Source organism: Medicago sativa, chromosome 8 (assembly GCF_051527215.1).
Source record: "Medicago sativa cultivar Bolivia chromosome 8, Bolivia_mono, whole genome shotgun sequence".
NCBI lineage: Eukaryota > Viridiplantae > Streptophyta > Magnoliopsida > Fabales > Fabaceae > Medicago > Medicago sativa.
This window is the reverse complement of record NC_140756.1, coordinates 26151725-26169305: the sequence shown is the minus strand read 5'-3', so window position 1 is coordinate 26169305 and position 17581 is coordinate 26151725. Positions and strand designations below refer to the sequence as shown.

Sequence of the window (17581 nt, the reverse complement as noted above, 5' to 3'; positions counted from 1 at the left end):
GGAAAAGAGCCACTACCTAGAAGTCCGTCATGCTCATGAGTCATGACCTTGCAACATAAAACAATAGTGTTTGATACTAGTCATATATAATATTTTGACTCCAAAGAAGCAAACTTGAAAGTTTCACTACCACTACTACAAAATTGGGAAAATATAGCTCCTCATAAATAGCGTTTTTAACACTAAAGCGCTACTCCCTCCGTCTCTAAATTATAGTCGTTTAAGGTTTGTGCACGGTTATTAAGGAAATGATTAGTTGGGTTGATTTTGATAGTAAAATTAGTGTCATTTACTAAAACACCCTTATTAATTGGAGTTAGTGGAGTAGTTAAGTTGGATGAAATTCAATAAATAAGGGTATATTAATGGAAAAAAAATAATAAATGCTGCATTGGTATTCTAAAGTGACAATTATTTTGAGAAAAAGAAAAAATGGTAAAGCGACAATTATTGTGAGACGGAGGGAGTATAAATTAAAACACGGAGGTCTTAGCTAGCGCTTTTTAAAAAAAGCACTATCTATCCTTTTAAGTATATATAGCGCTTTGTATTGAAAGCGTCAGTATAGGTTACATGAAAATAATAGATATTTAAATAAAAAAACATGATTAATCGTATATGGCGCTTTTTATGAAAAACGCTATATATAAATCAACCTTAAATAGCGCTTATAGGTTAAAAAAAAACGCTATTGTATGCTTGAGAAAGATAGCGCTTATAGGTGAAAAAAAGCGCCATTTTATAAAATGATTTAATGTACATTAACTAACAGGTCCCCTGTTCGATCCCCTGCATAGCATATTTCAAATATTTTTTTTGAATTTTTATGAAAAACGGACTGCAGTAACAAAAGCACACTATAAATCCAAAAATATTTTTATCATATATATATATATATATATATATATATATATATTATATTTATTTATATATATAACAAACTAAATCCAAACTTTTTTAAAATAACAAATCCAAACTTTTTCCAAAAAACAAATCCAAACTAAAAAAAAAATCAAATTATCAGATTCCACTAAGAGCCCGTTTGTTATAGTTTCTTTAAGAAAAAAAATCACTTTTTTAAAATAAATAATCACTTTTAAGAGTTTCGCATCCGTTTGTTACAGATTTTTAAAAAAATCAAAATCTAAAAAAAAATCTAAAAACAGTTTCAAATGAGAAGCTGTTAAGAGCAGCTTCTCAAAAAATAGATTTTTTTTAGAGGAGAGAGAAAATACGATTTAAAAGATTGAACTAATTTTGTAACAAAAAATCCCTTTTATATAGTTGTATCCAAGCAAACTAGATTATTTGTTTAAAAAAAGTGATTTTTGTTATGGTAAACAAACACAAAATAGATTCTGATTTTTCACAAAATCTCTAAAATATAATCTCTAAATTATTTTATGTCAAAATCGCTTTTATTTTAACCCGTAACAAACGGGCTTTGAATCCTACTTTTCCATAAATCATATCCTCCATAAATCACTTTCCCTAACCTCACTCCTCACAGTCACGTTTCTTTCTTCTTCTCAGTTTAACTGACAATTGATGTTCGTACCTGAAGAGCAATGGTGAAGAGGCAGTTTGTTTTCACCTCAAATAGATAAATATTATTAGTTTTTTTTCATTACTAATAATATAGTTGCAGTTTGTTTTCACCTATATTTAGATTCTTTATGTCGTCCTACATATGCAAATAATTAACCGTTAAACTTATTTACCTTCTTGTTTGTAGTCACAAATGAAAAAGGATCGATAGAAGAGAAAATATAATTGAACAAATATAGAAGTTGAAAGCAAAAAAATGTGTGACGGAGAAAAATTTGCCAAACCAAAACACAAACCGTCAAAAGAATAACATGTAAGAATGCATGCATGAGTTAGCACCAGAAAAAGCAGAAACTCCTATCAAATCACCATTCCGTTGCTTCTCACCCCCATTTCCAAAAATTTCATTTCTCTTCAATTCTTACACAAACAAATCATTATCACCACCATGATAATAACAATGACAAAGACCACCGCAACGCACGCATAATTAAAAGCCGCATATTAGAAGAAGAAGGAATCAACAAAAAAAAAAAAAATAATTATGAAGCATGACACGCCTCCTGCATATTTTGAAGTAAATGTGGTTAATTCTAATCGAATATGGCAAACTGACAATGTTCTAAAAACTGGGGTCGTCTATAATGCCGCGACAATTATCGCCGTCATAGTTGTGTCTCGTTTTTGCTTCTTTATCTTTAAACCCTTTCATCAATCTCGCATCATTGCACATATCACTGTAAGTATATAAATTCATTCCTAAAAAAGTTGTATTAATTTTTTTTTATACAAAAGTAGTCATAATAACTACACATACCTACAAACACCTCAATATATATATATATATATATATATATATGGGATAGGATCAAATGACACCATGGTGTCAAAATTAGTTTGACACCAAATCTCATCCATTCATTACATTTAATCCAAAGGTTAAAAACTATCCCTAATATAATTCTCCTAAACCAATTTCTTCCTCTATCATCTATTTAAGAAAAAATGGAAAACATTTATGGTCATAAATTCATTATCAATCATTCTTTTTTTTTTCTGTCATTTTTTATTACTTATTTTTTTATTGAGCATTGTTATGAGTGACACGAAAAGGAAGAATATAACATGTGCAGTTTTTGTACCAAAAAAAAAATAACATGTGCAGTTTTTAAAAAATAAAAAACTAATTTGTCCATTATGTGTGGAAATCAACGGACTACATAAACTCAGCATTTCGTCTTTTTACTGTTCGTAGCAACCATCATTTCATCTTTTTACGTTTTAATTTAATTTTTTTACAGAAGACATTGAAGCATACCGTTGTTGAGAGGTAGTTAAGCTTAAACATGGCGAGTGGTAAAACAATCTAATTAGCAGCAATTTTTTAAGAGGTAGTTAGCAACAACGGTGAAAGAAAAATAATCATTTTAGTGTTTTGATTAAATGTGTGACTTTTTAATACAATTTATTTAATTATCGGTGGTGATGGCTGATGACTGACCCAATCAAACCGTAAGTATGATTTTTTTTTAACCCTAAGCAAGAATAATAAGTGGTAAAAATGGGGGGAAAATGGAAATGATTGATAATGAATTTATGATAAAGATTTTTTTAATTAGGTGATAAAGAGAGAAATTGGTGTAGGAGAATTATATTATGGATAGTTTTTAACCTTTGGATTAAATGTAATGAATGGATGAGATTTGGTGTCAAACTAATTTTGACACCATGGTGTCATTTGATCCTATCCCTATATATATATATATATATATATATATATATATATATATATATATATATATATATATATATATATATTTGTGGATATGTTCTAAAAATTAATATAGGTCAAATGTATCCTGGGATTTAATGTTTGTATTAGATCAGTTCTTTTAGTTTTGTCACTTTCAAATTGATCTTTTGTGTCGGTAATAGTATTCACCATTACTCTTCCATTGAGTCACTTATTTTTTAAAAAGCTTATGTGTCCATTAAATGTCTATATAAATGTCTGACACAAAATCTTTGTTCAACACTCTAGGTACAATTTATCTATTGGTAGAAACAATCATTAATAAAGTATGAATGATAACCATCTTCTTTGGTTATACAAAAGAAGGATAGCGCTCCTTAATGTCATCATATGTGTCCTCATCTGATTCCTCATTCTCCAACTATGTTGACTAATATTCTTCATCCTAGCCTTTTACTTTTCTCTTCATTTTTTTTACCAATTATGACAGACACTCGTATTTTTTTCAAATGGAGAATCACCTGAAGCGTAACGATACACACTATTATTGACATAAATGACCAATTTAAAACTAGAAAAAAAACATATTAAGATGAATGATCCGTTACAAACATTACATTTAAAGGACCATATGATGCATTTGACCAATAATATAACGAGTGACACAATGATTGAATATTTTTTTTCTACAAACACAGTGATTGGGTGCATATATATATATATATATATATATATATATATATATATATATATATATATATATATATATATCCATTCTATTATAAACAAAATGATTTATTGTAATAATTTGTGGGTGTTCCAATTATTAAATGTAGGCTGGCATTGTATTACCATTGCTATGGTCTTTTTCACCATCTACGGCCCTATACCTTTTTCCTGTATCTAATATGATCAATGTCGAAGTTATATCAACTATTGGTGTCATATATTATGCATTCCTAAGTGGTTTGGAGGTGAACTTGAATACTATTTTACATGTTAAAAAGAAAGCTGCAACTATTGCAATTTCCGGGATAATTTTTCCAATGGTGATGGGACCACCTTTATACCTTCTACATCGAAAATTTTATGGCAAGGGTGATGGATCTAATCTTGAAGAAAATACAACAAATGTTTATATATTATGGACTTTAGTTCTTACTGTGACAGGTTTTCCAGTTGTAGTCCACACCCTGTCTGAGCTTAAACTTCTCTATACTGGTCTTGGTAAGGTTGCATTAACATCAGCCATGATCAGTGACACATATGCTTGGATTTTATTCGTATTATTTGTTCCATTTTCAGTTAATGGTATAAAGGCAATATACACAACGTTAAGCACTGCAATATTTATATTCATTTCCATCTTTGTGGTGCATCCTATCATTGTAAAGGTCATTAATCGCAAGACAGAAAGAGATGAATGGGATGCTAACCAACTAGTCTTTGTCTTTATGGGCCTTATGGTTTTCACATTCATAGCAGATACTCTTGGCACACATGATGTTGTTGGGGCTTTTTTATACGGGTTGATTTTACCTCACGGTAAATTTGCTGACATGGTTGTGTCAATGACTAATGATTTTGGTGTTGGGTTTCTTGCACCGATCTACTTTTGTGGCAATGGATCTAAACTCATGGTGAAAACCATTTTCTCTCAGCCAATTACTTGTGCCTATACACTTATCATTATACTCTTGTTGTGTGTTCCAAAGATTTTAAGCACTTTGTTTGCGACTTTCTTTTTTGGCATGCGTGCTCAAGATGGTTTTGCTCTAGGCTTGCTTCTCAATACCAAGGGTGTTGTTGCACTGATAATGCTCAATATTTCCTGGGATAGATCGGTATTGATCTACTTGAAAATTATTATTTACTCCCTTTTTTTAATAACTCTAACGTCAAAATTATAAGAAGTTCAATCTTTGATTTGCTAATGTGTATTTGTAGATTCTTTCTCCACCAACATATGCTGTTTTAACCTCTGCCGTTCTTCTAATGACTATAGTGGTGGCTCCTGTCATCAATGTCATATACAAGCCCAGAAAGAGATTTGAGAATAATAAGCTAAAGACTATACAAAAGCTCAGACTTGATGCAGAGCTTAGGATTCTAGCATGTGTTCACAATACTCGTCAGGCCGCAGGGGTTATTAGCCTCATTGAATATTTCAATGCCACTAGACTTTCCCCTATACATGTTTTTGGCCTTTACCTTGTTGAGATCGTTGGACGTGTTGGTGCCCTTGTTGCTTCTCATATGGAAAAATTTAGTGGCCAATCTGGAACACAAAATCTTACACAATCCCAACTAGAGTTAGAAAGCATTACCAATACCTTTGAAGCATTCAAAGAGGCATATGATGCTATTAGAGTCCAAACACTAAATGTTGTGTCAAACTATGCAACCATTCACGAAGATATATACAACTCGGCTAATGAAAAATGTACAAGTTTGATTCTCCTTCCATTCCACAAACAACTAAGTTCAGAAGGTGCACTCGAAACAACTAAGATTGCATACAAAGATATAAACTTGAATGTGATGCAAAGTGCACCTTGCTCTGTGGGAATATTTGTGGACCGTGATCTTGGGTCATTACCAAATTTAAATTTTCGTATTTGTATGATCTTTGTTGGTGGTCCTGATGATCGCGAAGCCTTAGCTGTTGCATGGAGGATGGTAGGACGCTTAGGAACCCAATTATCAGTGGTTCGGATGCTCCTGCATGATAATGCTGAAATAGTAGACACCTCAAGTCATGCTGAAGCACAAGGCATACTATCTATTGTAATGGATAGTGAGAAGCAGAAGGAGTTAGATGATGAGTATGTGAATGGATTTAGATTGACAGCGATGAACAACAATGATTCTATATCTTATTCAGAAGTTAATGTACATTCAGGTGAAGATATTCCCACAACCCTCAATGAACTAGAAAATTTCTATTGCAATTTATATATAGTTGGACAAGGGAATCGTAGGAACACTCATGTCTTTTCAAATTTATTGGACTGGTGTGATTGTCCAGAACTTGGAGTTTTAGGGGACATTTTGGCATCAGATAATTTTGGTTCGAGATCATCTGTGCTAGTTGTGCAACAATATGGGTATGGGGGAATGGTTTTGGAAAAGCAACCTAACCATGTGACCACCAATAACGATGAGTGGTTGTAGTGAAGGCAGAATGAGAATAATGGTTTTTGAAGAGATAATGTACATATCATGAAAAATATTTCTTACAAAAATACAAGAATTTTTTAGACTTTACTAGATTTTGTTGTGTTTAGATTTTGTAGCCCAATTAAAGGATACTTCTACTGCTCCATGAAAATAAAAACAAGTTTATCCAGTTTAAAAGTATATTTGTTTGAGAGTGGTAAGGTTATCTTTTCATCAAGAATGTATATAAAAATTTAGCCTTAATTGTATTTTGATCCCCTTATTTTTAGAGGATCGTTCCTCCAATTTTAAAATTCCACAATATAGGTCCTTTCCTCAAATTCTTGGACTAAAAAAAATGATGGAGGACATGTTTCTTGGACTAAAAAAAATGCAATTATCATATTGTATGCTAATTAAGTTAAAATACACCACTTCATTATTTTTTTAGTTCAAGAAAATGAAAGAAAGATCAAAATTAGAGAATTTTAAAACGGGGTACTGTTTTCATAAACATATGAAAATAAATGGATCAAAACACCAATTATGTGAAAAATCTATACATATCATTGTCTTAAAATTTTAAGTCAATTTCAATGTCAGAATTACCGTATTGTAATCAGAATGTCAGAATTACCGTATTGTAATCAGATTTTGTTTTTGGTCCCATCAAGTGATCCCCCCGCTTCGGTTACTATAAGTGAATTTCAACTAGATTGCACACCCGTGCGGTGCACGGGTAAGTTACCATAAAATGTATTGTTGATATTAATTGACATGAATAAAATTATTGCTATCATTAAATCTTGAAATATTGCTCAATATTATCTATTTCAAGCATTTTATTCATTCGTTCGCAAATTTTTTTTTTGATAAATTAAAAGAAAAGTCAAATGATAAATATGAAATGATAACATCATAAAAAGAATATTATTACCTTTACCTAATAATCTCTAGTAGTCAAAGAAAACAAAGCCAATAAAGGTTTACGAACAACGCTTTCAAAAACAGTTTTACAAACAATAAAATAAAATCTCTCAAGTTAATTAACATTTTTTTACTAAAGAAAGTAACTTAACATCCCCGTAAAAATAATGTAACTTATATTTGTTACGTTTTCTTCTCTTAATGCAAGTACATATTTCTTTATGGAAAAAAGAATTCATATGCAATTACATAATTCTTTATGGAAAAACAAAAATAATATTGACACACAAAGTTAGGCTAAGTCTCATCCTTTATATCTAATCCTTATTATATAATCCTAAGCTACAATCTAAACAAAACTTACAAACCCTTAACCCTAGATTTTGAGCGGGAATCTTATGCTTACAGCCTTAATAAATGTCGTTTTTGAAATTCAAATTCCAATTTGAAATTCAAATGCTGAAGCAATAATTGCCTTGCTTTGACACATGTTACCTTAAATGCCTTGAAACTTACCAACATTTAACTCCTTCAGTTTTCAATGAATGTAGACGTTGGGCTCTAGAAAGTTGAAACAATTCCAAAGCAAAATCTCATCCCACCTCTACACACACCAAAGTACAAATACCAATAGACTGTGTCATGTTCATCTATACCATTGTTCCTTTGGTCTTGCCCGCGTCTCTCGTCACCTGTGTTAAGTGATGGCTCATCATGATAAGAACAGATTTCAGGACCAAGGCAATAACTAACACAAAACGTAGAAAAGCTATTCCAACCTCCACAGGAAAAAACCAGTCGAACCAGCAATAAACTCAACAAGTTCTCCACCCCCAAAATAGAAGCTCAAAACGGCCAAAAATCAGAAAAGGTTGAACCCAGAATCTGCGGAAAGTTGTGGGAAAAACCCAGAATCTCACCCTATAATCATTTTCTTCTTCAATTCAATTGATATTAATTTTGGTTTCGCCCTTCATTTGTTTGTGATGTTCGATTGCAATATTGTTTCCATGACAGACATGACAGACGCGACGCTCGGTGCCGATAAATGATCGTGCTCTGTAACCTTCCATAATTCAATTTGCGCCTAATTCTAACAACCTTCTCATTTCATCTTGGGATTTAGTAAGTTTCTAATTATTTTTTTTTGGTTAATGTGAGTTTTTTTCCCATTTCACTGAATTGAATCGACTTTGCGATGTGGGTTTTTCAGAATCTTCGTTTGTACGATTTGGATGCTTCTGTGGTTAGAATAGAAGCAAATTTAGAAGCTGCTCTTCTTGATTGTTACTTCTCTGAGGATGATTCCGTTGCTTTCTCTGTTGCTTCCGTTTAAACTCTCACATGTACAGTGCCAATGAATATTGAAAATGACTACAAAGTGTCTGTGAAAAAAAAATGGTGAAGCCGTGTACATATCATATAGAATTTCATATCTGAAATGTAGGTGAGAGTTTTATATCTATGTGTATGATTTTGTTAATGGTAATGATTCAGGTGAGAGTTTTATATAAATCTGTCCGCTTACTCAGTTGTTGAACTCGAATCTCTGACACAGGTTTTCCTAACTGTCGTAGATCGTCGCCGACGACCTTCCCGGATGCAACCGTGCTTTCATCCGTCGTGACTGGCTCGAATTTCTTTTGTTGTATGTAGCGTTTTTTTTTTTTGTTGTTGAAGTTTTTGTTAGTTTGGATAGATGAATTAGACTCCCGGATTAAAGCTTTTAAATAGATGGATATTTGATTTTAATTGTTTTGTATACACACATCTGATGAAGACAATGGGATTAACAGTAACATATGCTCATCAACAGGACATGTGTTTTCTACTACGACTTTAGATGACGACGATTCAGCAGGTATCTGTTTATCTGGATTAGTCAATAAATCTTATAATGGCAATATGTTGTTATTTTGCAAGGTTTTCATTATGTAGATATAAATAACACAGCTGTTCTGTTGATAAATAATGCCGAAAGCCAATCATAATTGGAACCAAATGGTAGTGGTGTCTTAAATCTTTCTAAATGCGTTCAGTTCTTGCGTGAGATTGCATATTCTGAGCATAGCTTTGGTGAGAATATTGAAATTCCTGATTTAGTGAATGTCTCAGGTGAGGAACGAACAAGATACTTGAGTTTATTTATTTATGCATGAATGTCAGATTTGGTAAAAGATAATTTGTATAGTTCTTCAATATTCAATTTAAATTTTCTGAAAAAGCTATCCTATGATTCTCACCTCTTGCAGATGGTCATATATTTGAGTAATCCCAAGTATTTATGTGATATCATTTTTACTCTGAGCCTTTACTTCAAATTATCATGATATTTTACGGTTCTTCAAATTTTGAATTAAGTGTTCAATCAAATAGGATATTTGTTATTGTGGATGGTTATCTTTATAATGTTACCATTATCTGTCAGGTGTGCATCATGGTTTGTAGATCCTATTATTGCCTTTTCTTTTCCGATGTATTTTTCCTGTGATTTACTTTAGTTTTCAAGATTAATATTGATTTGATGTGGGCATTCATTTTATCACTTCAGTTCAATAGTTATTATTGTTTTTATGTTTCTTCAAAATAAGTGGTGCTGACAGTGAAAATGTGTTGGGCATTATATTTTTTATGCTTTTTATGATTAATGCATGGTTAGTTAATGGCATTAGTCTCCAATTCGATTTTTATACGAGTCTTTTAAGGTCTTCTGCAGAGAATTCTTTCTCAAGTAGATATTGACAAGCTTCTATAAGCCAAAGTCGATATCAATGGTCTTTAAACTTCAAACCTATGAATCAGTTCCTAATCCTAAATAATCTGTATTGGTTCAATAATCGGTTATCTAATGTATCTGCCAAATCAGTAAACTCATTTCAAGTATTTTATTCACAAATGAGTTTCTTAAATTGCGGTGATAATAGTTTCAGATGCTTTTAGTGTTACTGTATGCATAAAAAGAATTGTTCTGCCTTTAGTGGTAGATTACAGTTGTGTTGTGCATGAGGAATTGTTGTCATCTGCTATCAAGTTTTGCACCTCATTGTCTAACATGACGTTTGTGATTCCCTCTTAGCAAAAGCAAGTTTCAGCTACTAGCTTAAAATGTGAGAGGTGTTAAAACATTGCAGTTGTTAAGCACATATCATTTCAAATTAAGCTTTGCATCTCATTATAGTTAAACAAGAACTGTATTCAATTTTATTAAGATTACAGTTCACCAAATTTCATTCATACATATTATAATCAAATTTAGTAACACCGCAATTTAGGAAATGCTTTCTACAATGGTATAAGACAGGATTTTTATATACTGAGTTATTCAATGAACAATAACTTGAATTTGATATGTTGTTAACAATGTTAGTGTTCAAACAAATTGAAGTTATTCATCATACGTATTATCATCAAATTTAAAAATACCGCAATTTAGAAAAAGCTTTCTGCTGAGGTATAAGAGATGATTTTTATATACTGAAGTATGCAATGAACAATAAGTCGAATGTGTCTTATACCATTTTATTAAGATTACAGTTCATCAATCTTAACAAAGTGTCTGAAAATACTCTATGCAGATTATGGATGTTTATAGACGTTAATTCACCTATTGCACAACACCACATTGAATCTCAGAGTATGGCTGAGGCAAAATGAATACCACTTATTCTATAGGGTACCCAATGCTATTTGTGCTTCTTATTCACATTGGAAAACAGCACATTTAATTGTATGGATGCCTTTTGATATCCCTGCACGCGACATCCAAGGCAGGTTAGTGAGTTATTGGACAGTAATTAATAACTGTGTTGGTCATTACCTTTGTGCTTCTCCAAACTAAAAAGTTAATCTCGGTGCTCAAGACAATTTATGGTTACACAAAGAGTTCATAGATACACTAAACCAGGCAGCTCAATGGGGAACCGCAAACTTTCTCCGTAAATTATTTGTGGCTCTCATGGTATCCAATCAGTTTTCTCAACCCGAAGTTGTCTGGGAAAAGACTTGGGAGAATCTCAGTGATGATGTTTTAAGCTGTCAGAGACGTGTTCTACGCATGGAAGGTATGTTTCATAAGCTAAATTGTTTAGAGTAGTCTTCCAAAAGAACTGTCAGTATAAAGATTTTATCCTTGATGCCGCAATTCTGCAATGCTACAGATGGTATATCGAAATCTGATAAGCATTTATTCTAATTGACGGGACTTTGATTTTACTGCCTATATAGTAGTGTTAGCATCATATCTGATCGCAACAATTGATATGGTCAGAAATTATATCCATTGAGTTTTTAAAACATGTGAGGATGTAGATCATGATAGTGTCAGTCCTCAATGTAAATTTCTGCTTTCTGTTTGCGTTCTTGATGTACGGAATGTGGCCAATGCCAAGGTAAACGAGGAGCTTGAAATGGTTATCATGGATACAAAGGTAATTTGCCCCAGTTTGATGTGTATTGTTGTTAAAATTCTGTGTAATTTGGTGTTGAAGTGAGAAAACGATGTTTTTGTCAAAATTTGGGTTAAAGAAAAACTGTGATGAAGCCAAAACAGAGAAACTAAATGACAACAAAGTGATAGGAGGCTATAGTTCAATAAACTAATACATCTATCTAATTCTCCATCAGAAATATGAACCCCCTTAGAAATAGAACATAAATAGAGAACTTGAAAATCTATAAATGACTTTTGAAAATGAGGTGCATAGTCTAAGTTATCCAACACACCACTTAGTTTGACCAAACTTGGCAATCATAACTTCATAATGACATGCTTATATATATATATAAATATAAGTGGTTTCAAATCACAGTATTAGGAAAAAGAATTTAGGACCAAAATTGTGTCAGTAGCTTCTTTCTTGGAAGTACATTGTGCTTAGATAAGGTTTCGATAGTTTTCTTTCATAAAGTGGGACAATTAGACAAAACAAGTATGTACTGATCTAATTCTATGAGCACAAGAGGGTTCTTATTGGCCATCAAAGCTAATGATAAAGTTATATTTGAAGCACAAATCAATGTTTTGAATTAATTGTTGTGTTTTGGACTCTACAATGTATAGATTGGTTGATATGTCTAATTTGGAGTTATTTTTTGAGTATTGATGTTGTATCTGCAACCTTTGAGGGAAAATCAGCCGTGAATAGGAAAAGGATGGTGTACAAAGCCATATGGGAGGAGCTTCAAAGTGTAGTTCATGTGGTTGACCAGATGATAACCAAAATTCCTGCTGAAGCAGCCTAAAAGGTCGTGAGAACTAAGTGAATCCTATGTGTTGTGCTATTTTAAAAGGTTCATTTGTGCATAGTAGCAGTTTCAGCGGATGGGTGCATGGCTTATGAGGACTAAAGTATGGAGCTAGCACTCACATAACAGTACAATTTTGCACACTTTATGTTTCAAGCTTAATGTGAAATATTGACATTTTTTTAGGTAAGTGCTTTCTCTGCTTTCTATTCAATATATATTTGAAGTGGATTTTAATATTGATGTTGTTGTCTATCATCTTTTTTTGTGTGGCTGAAAATAATTATTGATTTCATTCTTTTTTCCTCATATTCAAAATCATTTGAACCTTCTTATCACTTGCTTTCAATTTCGATATGTATTTTGAGGTTATTATTTCAATGAGAATGGTATACTTGATTAATACTTCATCAGGTGTTGATTAGTATAGTGTTTTGGGACTAATTGTAATGACATGATATGAAATATGGATTACAGAGAAAGTGAAAATTTGATTTGAAACTACCATGTTTTTCACAATGTATGTCTAAGTAGGGATTATGTTATATTCTACCATTCTATGCTACCTATTATTTTACTCTTTCCTTTTGTAGCAATTCTTTGATTTTATTGAATCTTTGTTTATTTCAACTTTGAAAATTTTAGTACATTTTAAGCCTCACGGAAGCATTGACATAAAGTTGCTCATGTACTCCTTAGAAAAGGCTGATGTATGATGTATCTTTCTGTCTCTTTTGATAATTTGAATTTTTTTTTTATCTCTTTTACCACATGTTTTGTAATTATGTACACAAATTGGGGTTAAATTGAGCATAAAAGTTACTGATGTATGATGTATCTTTCTTTCTTACTCATTTTTAAAAAATATTCAGAGGCTAATTGTGGTTCATTTGTTTTCGTGTTTATATATCAACACATGCTTGGTCCATTTTTTTTCATTGCTTTTAGGAGGGAGAGCAAACATTGATCCACTAGATAGTCCACTAGATAGGTGTTCACATCTTATACTGTTGTGTTATGAAAAATATACTAAAGGCGCTGTTGCTTATTAATTTTGATGCAACTTGGAGTGCTATAGTGATGGTGGTTATTTATTAATCTTTGGTGGTAAGGATTTTTCGTGTTGCTAACCCTGTTGATTCCTGTTGTAATTTTTCTGCATAAAGTGTGTTTTGCAACAGTCATGTGATGCAACTCCATTGTTTTTTTTTTGTGTTAGTTCAGAACTATGTGTACATGAATTTCGAATTGACGTGGCTGAGAAAAAGTAAGTGTCGACGATTGAATGGAGTTGTATCTTGCGGTTGTACTGCTTAAGCATTGTCAAAAAGAAAGGCAAGAACCTTGGAGTTCATGCCTACAAAAAATTATTTAGCTATGGCAAGCTACTATTTATTTCATCACTAGGTTAGATGCTTGAGATCCTAAAGAGATTGATAGTGTGATTTTGTATGTGATTTTAGTGTACTGATGCTTTTATTTTAGTATAAGAAAGCTCATACCAAAATAGATTTTTAGCCTCTCTTGAGTTATATAGTATGGCAAGAGTGTATGTGTCATGTATTTTAAAGTGATTTTAATGTACGTGAGTATACAAATGTAGCTCCATTGGAGTTGTTTCTATGTTTGATTAACCATTTTTTAAGCTGCGATTCTCCTTGCTCAGACTTCAATGGTCAATAGGCCGGATGATGTTCGTACGTCTAAATTTTTGAACACAATTAATTTTTTTGGTCTTCCAAATCACAAATTAAAATTGAAAGTTGGAGTTCATATAATGTTAATGTGATATTTGTGTTATACCCTGATTTTGGACCTAAAAATACTAGTCAATTTTTCTTTTCTTGCATTATAAGTCATTTGAACTGTCTTTGACCAATTGCATCTTTCTCTGCATTTTATTTCAATGTTATTTGCAAAATTTACATGCAAGGGTATTTTAGTCATTTCCTATGTCAATTTTCTCTCAGTCTTTCAAAACTTTGTTTGAGCCCTTTCAAATAGGTTGAATAAGTCTGTGTTTCATTCTATGTCAAAATCCAGTTCAAAATTTGCATTCGAAGTCATTATTGAGTCAGTTTTGCCCCTAGGGGCATTTTGGTCATTTCAAGTGTCAAGTCACTGTTTAAATCCTAAAAATTGTCTCTGAGTCTGTTAATTTTGCCTGTATGAGTCTTTGATTCAATTTCTGTTAAAAACCCATTTTTAAATTTGCATCTGAGTCATTTTCAGTCGTTTTAGCCCTAGGGGCATTTTGGTCATTTCACACGAAATTTCGGCAGAGAGGTACTTTAAAGTACCTCATTTAGGCCATTGGTTCGTTTTAGTCCGTTTTGTCAAATTTTAACCGTTTCACTTTACGTTATTTTCCAATTACCAATTTTAATTCACTTTTATTTTTATTTTTAGTCCTAAAATTCCTAAAAAATTGTATTTTAGTCCTTTTTGTCCAAGTCATCAGGTCGGTACACGTGTCAGTTTCTCATTTGTCCATTTGTCCAAAAGTTTGTTAAGTCCAGTGCCATGTGTCAGATTTTTATTAGTCCAGTCAGTTACAGTCCTAGTCCACGTGGCAGTGTCCTATTGGTCCAGATATTCTAGTCATCAGCTATAAAAGCCAATTCACCAGTCAAAGTCAGCACCACCATTCATTCAGTGCCACATCACAGCAAAAATCAGAAAACACTTTCACAGTTTCTCTCTCCACAAGAGAAAGATCTAACCGTTTTTTCCAGAAGAATATTGAACAATCTTCAAAGTTTGTTCATCTTCTTCATCAAGAACCACAATATCTCCAGAAATTCGTCCAGTTTCACCAACTGTTTCACAATTCATCACCTCAAAATCGAAACTCATCAAAAAACGAGTTTCTCAAACCCTAACAATCAAAATCCGAATCCAACAATCGCAACAAAGCTTCGAATCTGAACAGCATTGGTCCAAGATTCGACATAACAAACTCGCCAGCAAGAGCAAGTGTAGCGCAAGGCGAATCCAGAACGAGTGGGAGGAGCACAACGATTCAAGCACGAATTTGTATCTCACCGGAACAGAATCAAAGCCAGTTGCAGCGCATATACCTTTGAAACAAGTCAGATTCAAAACGAGGAGAAGAGGTACCAATCGGCTTCTATTTTGTGTGAGTTTCTTTTCGAATCTTTGATGCTAGATCTATGCTTTGTGTGTTAGTTTTTGCAAAAAATAGCTTCGGATCCGAACTCAGCATGGAAAGGGATTTCTAAAACTCTAAAAAAAATTCGAAAAAAAAAACAAAAAAAAATGATGCCGGCGGCGGCGCCGCCACCCTAAGGTGGCCGGCCACCGCGCCGGCGAAGCCATGCTGATCGGAGAAGAAGATGAAATTTGCAGAGCTTCTCTCTCTAACTCATGTTAGAGAGAGAAACGAAAATGTGTTGTGTTGTTTTTCTCATGGATTTGGCTTATATACTCCCTGTATGATTCCACGCGTGCTAGCCTATGGGCCTTGCTATAGTCCTGCTTGCTTCTCAACCTTTTGATCTATTGTCTGCTACGTGTATGGCGTGGATTGATCCTTGTTGTGTGCCTGATATGCTTTGTAGTGAACCACGCGTCCTTAACCCTTGGATCTAGGGTTTGAGAGGAGCTGGATCAATCTGACGGCTGTAAAGCAGTTGGATTATCCAGATCCATCAAAGACCCTGGGCCTGGGTCCTCTTTACTGTTTTTTTTTCGCTTTTGGCCTATTTTCTGCTAGTTGCACCACTGGACTTTGCTTCCTGCACCTCTTGTGCATCAAAACTTTTTACAAAAATTCCAAAATATATTTTCATGACTTCTTGATGATTTCTTGATGTTTTCTAACCTTGTTGCATAATAAAACCTGATAAAAAAAAATACGTGTAGTTTTTTTTCCATTCTTGATTAAAACTAGCAATCTTCTTGTAATTTTTTAGCTTAAAAAACCTTTAAAAAATTCAAAAAAATTCATATAGATTTCTTGATATTTTTGTAGTATTTTGTGATAATTTTCACATGTTAAAATTGGTTAAAAAATGAGGTGTTAATTTTCTTGCTAGTTTTGTCATATTTTGTGCTAAAAATGAGTGGAACTTTGCTTGATTTCAATCCAAATTGCTTGATGAACTTTGGTGACCTATACCATTTGATCTCATAGAGTTTTAACTACTGTTTGTGCTTGATTTTACTGCATGTATGGGAATCTTGATAGGTTACTTAGTTTACAAGTTAGTTGTGTAAATAAATAATGTAAATATGCTTAAATTTGTTTTAAAATGCCAAGTAAATCATGTTGCCTTAATTCCCATTCCAAGACTTGTTTCTAAACCTTTAAAATGCAATTGGAATGTGAGAATTATAGGTCACTTGGTTCTTGCATTTTATGAACAAATTTTAGCCATGTTTGCACTTATTTTCTATCTTTTATATTCTAGTATTTCTCTTACTTCACTTCTTTGATATTGTCATGTCCTACTAACTCCTTTCATTTCATGTTTCATCATTTCATAAGCATCTCCATTTCATCCTATATTCATCTCTTTTTCTTTCTTGCAACTTAATTTGTACCAAAAGTTAGAATGTAAACACTTAGGAGTTCTTGTAATATTTTACTTTCATGCTTTTAATTTCTTGGCAAAGAGGCCATAGAATGTATCTAGGGTATGATGTAAAGGACAATGGACTCTAATGATGTACACCGACACAAGCACCGACACATGCACACACATCACTATATAGCTAGAATATGCATGTTTAGATGTATGTTTAGGATTGTATGTTTAGATGAATGCCTAGGACTTATACTTAGAAAAAACCCAATTTTTCAAACAAATGTGAACAACTTCACTCAAAGCTTTTCCAAATAAACCTTGGGATCCAATACCCCATTGTATTTTCTTTTCCATTTTCTTAATCAAATTTCAATGAAAATAATCAAACTTTGACCTCTTT

The 17581-nt window shown here is 32.6% G+C and overlaps 1 protein-coding gene and 3 long non-coding RNA genes across 6 annotated transcripts; all 4 read left to right on the top strand.

Moving 5' to 3' along the window:
- The first annotated feature begins 1820 nt into the window (after positions 1 to 1820).
- LOC146897953 (cation/H(+) antiporter 15-like) lies at positions 1821 to 6658 on the top strand. Its single transcript, XM_085738124.1, has 3 exons — positions 1821 to 2287; positions 4138 to 5145; positions 5249 to 6658. The coding sequence occupies exons 1-3, from the start codon at positions 2093 to 2095 to the stop codon at positions 6473 to 6475; spliced, it is 2430 nt and encodes an 809-aa protein (XP_085594250.1). The 5' UTR covers positions 1821 to 2092; the 3' UTR covers positions 6476 to 6658.
- Positions 6659 to 7920: 1262 nt separating this feature from the next.
- On the top strand, positions 7921 to 11158 carry LOC146897952 (uncharacterized). 3 transcript variants are annotated; one of them, XR_015023726.1, is made up of 6 exons: positions 7921 to 8258; positions 8405 to 8512; positions 8601 to 8834; positions 8946 to 9035; positions 9204 to 9248; positions 10963 to 11158. It is a non-coding gene; the product is annotated as an uncharacterized LOC146897952 (long non-coding RNA). The 3 variants fall into 3 exon arrangements; XR_015023728.1 differs by lacking the exon at positions 10963 to 11158 and adding an exon at positions 9369 to 9502; XR_015023727.1 differs by lacking the exon at positions 10963 to 11158 and adding an exon at positions 9341 to 9479.
- A 386-nt stretch (positions 11159 to 11544) lies between these two features.
- LOC146897951 (uncharacterized) lies at positions 11545 to 12868 on the top strand. The gene is made up of 2 exons (XR_015023729.1): positions 11545 to 11814; positions 12484 to 12868. It is a non-coding gene; the product is annotated as an uncharacterized LOC146897951 (long non-coding RNA).
- Positions 12869 to 13598: 730 nt separating this feature from the next.
- LOC146897950 (uncharacterized) lies at positions 13599 to 13917 on the top strand. Its single transcript, XR_015023730.1, has 2 exons — positions 13599 to 13738; positions 13851 to 13917. It is a non-coding gene; the product is annotated as an uncharacterized LOC146897950 (long non-coding RNA).
- The last annotated feature ends 3664 nt before the right edge of the window (positions 13918 to 17581 follow it).